Source organism: Toxotes jaculatrix, chromosome 5, assembly GCF_017976425.1.
Source record: "Toxotes jaculatrix isolate fToxJac2 chromosome 5, fToxJac2.pri, whole genome shotgun sequence".
Classification (NCBI taxonomy): Eukaryota; Metazoa; Chordata; class Actinopteri; family Toxotidae; genus Toxotes; species Toxotes jaculatrix.
The window spans coordinates 403,389-410,871 of record NC_054398.1 but is presented as its reverse complement, the minus strand read 5'-3'; the positions used below and the strand labels follow the sequence as shown (position 1 = coordinate 410,871).

Genomic DNA, 7,483 nt, shown 5'->3' with positions numbered 1-7,483 from the left:
CCACCTTCTGGACTTAAATCAGGTCAGCGCCTGCTCATGACCTTATGGCAACAGATAAACCGAGGTTCAGGTTTTTGCAGATGAGTTGAAACTTGTGTTCCTGAACCAGGCGAGAGGGGAACTGCAGCTCAGCAGAGACGACAGAGCTGTCAATAAGAAACCTCAGAATCCTCCAACTCCACCCGTCAGTTCAATGCAACTTTATATGTCGCAGTAGAGAAACTGTCAGACCTCTGCCTGAGCTATTCAGTGTGACGCTGTGCTGTCAGCTGGTTTCATTGTCTGACTTTCTTTTCTATTTTGTGTTCTCATCTTCTTTTGTCCTCTCAGTTCCCGCCCTTTCGTCCTGTCCACCCCTGATCATCCTGTCCTGGTCCTGACCCTGAACTTTCTGAGGACGGTTACTCTGCCTCCTGTGTGTCTGAGTCTCCAGAGCTCTTACAGTAGTTGCATCAAATGGAAATACTTGAGTACAAATACTTCAAACTTAAATTCTTCCTGAGACAAAAAAAAATCAAAGCTGATTTTGATTCTCAGCCACAGTGACACAGTTCAGCTTCAACAGACCAGACAGAAAACTTTGGTCACTCATCTACAGCTTTATTGATATTTCTGCCGTGTTTCCATGGTGACTCTAATAGTAAGAGTCCATGATGCGTCTCATGCTCATGAACCTCATGCTGCCCATGCCCATGTTCATGAAGCTCCTGTACTCTCCGGGCCTCATGTACATCATCCTGCCTCTGTAGTGGGGCTGCTCGTACATCAGCCAGTGTCCGTCCATCACGTGACACGACATGCAGTTGGACATGCGGTAACGATCCATGACGTTGTCGCAGTCGTCCATCAGCTCGTACATCTGGCCTCCGAAGTTCTCTCTCTCGTAGATCCTCATCCTGTACGAGCCGCGGTACTGGAACACATCAGCAATCAATAACCAATGATTAGTCAGCGATCAGCAGGACCGATTCCCTGTGAGAGCCCGACAGTACATGGCCAAAAGTATACGGACACACGTGGAGTCAGTCACCAGTGATCAGTGAGCATCTGTGCTTCACACTGTGTCTGTCTGATCTCAGAGGAAGTTAAATGTTATCAATGAAACTTTATTTAAAGCAGAGACGACAGTCTGGACTCAAAGGACGCTGAATGTGTTTGTGTCCACAGGGGACTGTCACGTCTCTGACACCACCGTCCAAGGAAGCTGTGTAAAAATACTGTACTGTGATTGGTTGTGTGGTTACCATGGGGATCATGCGGCAGGACCTGATGCAGTCGTTCATTCCCATCATGCTCATGTAGTCGGCGTACTCGCCCCTCCTCATGAAGTACTGGTTGCCCATGAAGTTGGTGCGGTCGTAGACCATGAAGCAGCCTCTCTCCACCCTGCAGGAGTGACACCTGCTCAGGTAGGACGACATGTCGGCGCAGTCGCTGCTGCACTCGTAGGAGCGGCCCTGGAAGTTCCTGTCCTCGTAGAAGATGATCTGAGGACAGACGGGAGAACACAGGGTCATGATGGACTCTGACGGGCTGCTGAAGGACGTTTACACTCTCAAGGTTTTACAACTTGATTTTTTGAGAAATCTCTTGTATCGCTCTTTCATTTCTCATCCTGAGTGAAAGGTTTGAAAAGTGTTTTCATCTGTTTCAAATCCAAACACTTTGACCAAAGAAGTCAAAGTGTTTGGATTTGAAACAGATGACTGTCGTGTTTGCTGAGTCCTCACCCTGCTCATCATGTTCATGTTGCTGGATGTCATGTTGTCCCTCAAGTTGCTCAGCTGGTTGCTGATGTTGCTGCTGTTCTCAGTGGTGGTTGTCCTCTGTGTGTGTTACCTGTGGAGCAGCTGCTGCTCTTTATAGCACCTGAGCAGCTGAAGCCTTTTGTCCAAACAGCCTGAGCCAGCAGCGCGTTATAAAAGAGACGCTCAGTGTTCGGCATTTCTCTTAGAAACTACAGACAAAGAGCTACAGACAGCAACTGTGTCTCTCCTTCAGGCCTCTGTTCTCTGTGTGCAGCATGTTTTCTGGAACAAAAAGCTGTGAGCGGCTATAGAGACAGGTCTGAACATTCATCCTGAAATATAAAAGAAAGTGTTTCACGAATAATTCAACATGAAACCACGTTTTTGTGCTGAAACTTCTGCTCAAACACAAAACGAGTTCAACTTCAAATTCAAACAGAAGAATCACAAACTCACTGAATCCAAGACAAAAACCTACGACCTGAACAAATCCAACTTTTTAAATGGCTTCAGAAGAATCTGCAGGGAAAAGCAGGAGAGTAAAACTTTATTTCTAGTTTGTTAGTCATTTTCCTGCAGGTTATAAACAGATGGATGCACATTAACCTCTGAGACCTCCATTTTATCAAAATGATCAATACTTTCTGTAAAAACCTGTCGTGTACGACTTGATACGTGTTCTGCCATCAGACCGAACCACGACATGGTAAGATGGTATGACAACAAAGCAGTGAACCTGCAGGTTCCACAGCTTATGGCAAAAAGAAAAAATAAAAAGGCTGCAGAAAGTTAGAATAAAAAAAAAACTAAGAGAAAAATGTCCTGACATGTTCTTTATTGTCTGAATGTTCTGGGCAAAGTTTTTGTATCTGAAGTGAACACTGTCATGAGCAAAAAGTTGTGAAATTGCCCAAAATCTCAGAAACAAAATGAAATGGCAAAAAAAGATTTTATTTAAAGGTTTAATAAACATCTCAGTTTATTAAACACATGGCAGTCTCCCTCTGAGATCTGGGACGTTGTTCCTGGGATCTGCTGGAGTCACTGTCCCAGTTTGGACCAGGGGGGGTTACCTGTTTCCTGTCAGCTATGCTGCCGTGCATGTTTTATTTTGGTAGATGTGGAGTGTACAGATCTGCTCAGAGAATCATGGGGATATTTAGACCAGCAGGGGCAGAAGAAAAGCATCATGGGAGATGCCACACCCTTCCAATCAGCAGGCTGCGATGCTGTTACAGACTCAGTGTGGTAGAATTTTAGATCCATTTTATTATCTGTATTTTAACCTTATTAATATTGCTTCTTTATTATTGTTATGGCTGTTATTGTTGTATTAGTCTGACCTCCTGTGTCCCGTGTTTCATCTCAGCATGTTACACACATGCATGACAGACGTGACTCACCATCATTCAGCTTCCATGGATTCAAACTTTACGATGAACAACAATGCTTTAAAAACATCTGTCAAAAAAAAAAATCCTTTCATTGCTTCACAGTTTTCGCCCAAAGTGACAGAGCTGCAAACGAAGAGTTGTCCAGGAGCAGCAGCGTTCACGGCTGTGCTCGTGCACCGGGATCCCTCCGCTCACACCATCCACACTTCCTGGGAAAGCCGCGGCATCTGTGGGCGGAGGAACGTGGCGCCTGGTGACCTGAGTGAGTGGAGAAACCTCCGGAGGCTGATCGCCACAAACACACCTGGAATTTTTCTCAGGTGTTCATCAGTGTGAAACAGAACCCAAAAAATGATGAGGATCAATCCAAAAATTTACCCTGACAGGAACCTGTCATCACACAGTAACAAACAGACAGACAGACAGACAGACAGAGAGACAGACAGACAGACAGAGAGACAGACAGACAGACAGAGAGACAGAGAGACAGACAAACAGACAGAGAGACAGACAAACAGACAGACAAACAAACAAATGTTGTTTTATTTATCTATGTGACAGATCAGTGAAGTCTGCAGCCTTTATGAGAATCAGTATCATCAGTCATCAGCTCTGTAATAAACACCGTCTTCTTTCGGTTTAACATGTTCCAGCCTCATCATGTGTGTGACAGTGTGTCATGTTCGCTCGGCGCAGTGTGAGAGCGTCCGGCAGTGAGGACGCTCGCTCTCAGAGAACCACCGGAGAAACGTGGTGGACCGTGGAAGAGGACCTGTCCCCTGAGCTGATGTGAACGGCTCAGTCAAAGGTAACGACAGCACAGCTCTTCTTCATGTCAGCTGATTACGCACCAATGAAAACATCAGTATAGATATTATATCCCATTTCTACCAACACTCACTGCACCTTCAACCAAACATCATCCAAAACCCACTGCAGCATCTTTATTTTCAGCTCAGTTCAGCTCAGCTCCTCCTCCAAAGCTCTTCACAGACCCAGAGTCTGATGTCTGTCTGTGCGACTGAGTCCATCCAACACAGACGTGGTTCATCGGGTTCAAACTTCAGCGGATTCACTGTGACACGCCAGTTCATCAGAGTCGCACCTGGACTCGAGGGTTACAGAGAGGAAGCGGCCTCATCGGATTCAGCTTCTGTGCCACTCTGTCAGGACCGTCTCCGTCCTGCAGGAGCCAACAGATGGATGGATAGATAGATAGATGGATAGATGGATGGATGGATGGATGGATAGATAGATAGATAGATGATAGATAGATAGATAGATAGATAGATAGACAGACAGATAGATGGATAGATGGATGGATGGATAGATAGATAGATAGATAGATAGATGGATAGATGGATGGATGGATGGATGATAGATAGATAGATAGATAGACAGACAGATAGATAGACAGATAGATGGACGGATGAATGGATAGATTGATAGATAGAGAAATAGATAGACTTTATTCATCCCTCAGAGGGAAATTGTTGTTAATGTCAATAAAAACGAACAGAACCATCAAAGTCTGCATTTTGATATTTAAAGTGTAAAAACTCTCACATTGATGAACACGTAAGAAAACTGTGATGCCCCGTGTGTGTCACACCTGGGCCCTGGTGGACAGTCTGTTTAAGTCACTGCAGTCAGTTGCTCACTCTCTGTCTCTCTCTGTCCACAGGGACACCACGTCTTTGCTTTGCTTTGGGTTGATTATGTTGTGTTGAGTTCACCTTTTGCTTTTGTTTCACATCATTCAACACCTGCATGCTCCCACTCTCCACTCACACAGTTTCCACCTCTGACATCCCACAATGCAAATATCTGATTTGATCATGTCATTTGGTTCAGTGACGTGTTTATCTGAACATTTACATGGCGCTGTCTCCCTTTTCGCTGTGACCCTTTGAGCCAGGTCATGACCAAACACTCTGCCTCAAAGGATGCTGGGAGCTGGGAGCAGCACAGTGAAGATGAGAAGGCAGCAAACGTCCTTCATCATCCTCGCTCTGCTGATGTGTGAGGTTCGCTGAGGAGCTGATGTTCGGTCTGAGCGCCGCTGATGTTCGGCCTGAGCGGACGGTGTACCCGCCCCCGTGATGACGGTACGTGACCTTTGAACCGTATCTGATGTGGACATATTAGAACTGGCCTGTTCAGAGCATCGTGGCAGATGTAGTTTTTTTCCACGATCTCAGTCGACTCTGATTTGCTGTGACTTTATTCTGTCTGTAACTTTTGTACCAACTTTATTTTCCTGGTCTTACAGCAGGAAGGCTGCGTCTCTGCCGGCTCCGCCTCGGGTGTCAGTCCTGAGGCGGCTGATGGAGCCGCAGACTGATCAACACTGATGGATCTGATAAACAGAATGAGCACGTTCTTGTCTTCAGGCGAACAGCACGTGTGGCCTGTGACACGAGCGGCTCCGCGAACCTCAGCAGCAGTGACGTCATGACGTGGACGCTGTTCACCTGTCACGCTGGCTGCCGCCGTGGATTTAACGATCACGCAGTGATTAAAGAAACGGACAGAAAACTTTATTTAAACAGAACTTTATTGTTTCTCAGTTTGTTGACAGCGTCTAGTAGCAGGAGTCCATGATGCGTCTCATGCTCATGAACCTCATGCTGCCCATGCCCATGTTCATGAAGCTCCTGTACTCTCCGGGCCTCATGTACATCATCCTGCCTCTGTAGTGGGGCTGCTCGTACATCAGCCAGTGTCCGTCCATCACGTGACACGACATGCAGTTGGACATGCGGTAACGATCCATGACGTTGTCGCAGTCGTCCATCAGCTCGTACATCTGGCCTCCGAAGTTCTCTCTCTCGTAGATCCTCATCCTGTACGAGCCGCGGTACTGGAACACATCAGCAATCAATAACCAATGATTAGTCAGCGATCAGCAGGACCGATTCCCTGTGAGAGCCCGACAGTACATGGCCAAAAGTATACGGACACACGTGGAGTCAGTCACCAGTGATCAGTGAGCATCTGTGCTTCACACTGTGTCTGTCTGATCTCAGAGGAAGTTAAATGTTATCAATGAAACTTTATTTAAAGCAGAGACGACAGTCTGGACTCAAAGGACGCTGAATGTGTTTGTGTCCACAGGGGACTGTCACGTCTCTGACACCACCGTCCAAGGAAGCTGTGTAAAAATACTGTACTGTGATTGGTTGTGTGGTTACCATGGGGATCATGCGGCAGGACCTGATGCAGTCGTTCATTCCCATCATGCTCATGTAGTCGGCGTACTCGCCCCTCCTCATGAAGTACTGGTTGCCCATGAAGTTGGTGCGGTCGTAGACCATGAAGCAGCCTCTCTCCACCCTGCAGGAGTGACACCTGCTCAGGTAGGACGACATGTCGGCGCAGTCGCTGCTGCACTCGTAGGAGCGGCCCTGGAAGTTCCTGTCCTCGTAGAAGATGATCTGAGGACAGACGGGTTCAAATAAAGTGGTGAGAGTTTAATAAGTGACGGAGGAGTCAGAGGTCACATGACATCAGATCTGATCAGAACACAGATTTCCGTCAGCTTGCTCTGATGTGAAGTGAACTTTAACTGAGATGATCTCATGAGATCAGGGTGGCTGCAGGTTTCAGGCCCCAGTGCATGATGGGAAGCACCTGGCTGCCCCCTGATGTCAGCTGTTAGCTGTGATCAGGGTTTAGAGTCGAAACAATGAGTTGATGAGTTCTGGATGTTTGTTCGTCTTATTTCTCTGTGCTGCTTCTTTGCTGGAATAGATTTTTGTTGTGTACCTGTGCAGGTGGGTGTTCTGACTGACGCACTCAGGTGTATCTTTGGCCAGCAGAATAATAATGATGATGATGTGTTTGCACGTTGTGTGTCTGAGCACATTTATTAATATTCACACCAGTTTATACAACCAGTGATCCCAGAGAAACTGATATGATAGGGTTAGAAATCCACGTGACCTTTCACCTGAGCAGATTCAGAAATGTGTGTTTTCCAGCTGATCTCAGTCTGACTGCAGTGGTGCATGCTGGGACTTACCCTGCTCATCATGTTCATGTCGGTGGTGGACATGTTGCCGGCCTGCTGTTGAGGTGCGGTGCTGATGGAGCTGGCGTGCCTTCACACCTTTGTGAGCTCAGAGCTTTTATACACCTGAGCGTCGGCTGCTGCTTTGTGTGTCAGAGTGCTGGGTCAGCACACACGTCTCTGTCACACACACACACACACACACACACAAAGCCTCTTTGTGAAAGGGTTAACAATGAGTGTGTGAGGCCTCCAGCTGCCGTTTCATCAGCACCAGCACTTTGTTTAACCTGTTCAACAGAACACACCTGTGTGCACCTTTACACACT

At 46.9% G+C, this 7,483-nt stretch overlaps 2 protein-coding genes across 2 annotated transcripts; both read right to left on the bottom strand.

Moving 5' to 3' along the window:
* Positions 1-634: 634 nt before the first annotated feature.
* On the bottom strand, positions 635-1,763 carry LOC121181794 (gamma-crystallin M2-like). Its single transcript, XM_041037941.1, has 3 exons — positions 1,731-1,763; positions 1,245-1,487; positions 635-913 (listed from the first exon to the last, which is right to left on the bottom strand). The coding sequence occupies exons 1-3, from the start codon at positions 1,761-1,763 to the stop codon at positions 635-637; spliced, it is 555 nt and encodes a 184-aa protein (XP_040893875.1).
* A 3,963-nt stretch (positions 1,764-5,726) lies between these two features.
* On the bottom strand, positions 5,727-7,199 carry LOC121181589 (gamma-crystallin M3-like). Its single transcript, XM_041037548.1, has 3 exons — positions 7,167-7,199; positions 6,337-6,600; positions 5,727-6,005 (listed from the first exon to the last, which is right to left on the bottom strand). The coding sequence occupies exons 1-3, from the start codon at positions 7,197-7,199 to the stop codon at positions 5,727-5,729; spliced, it is 576 nt and encodes a 191-aa protein (XP_040893482.1).
* Positions 7,200-7,483: the final 284 nt, after the last annotated feature.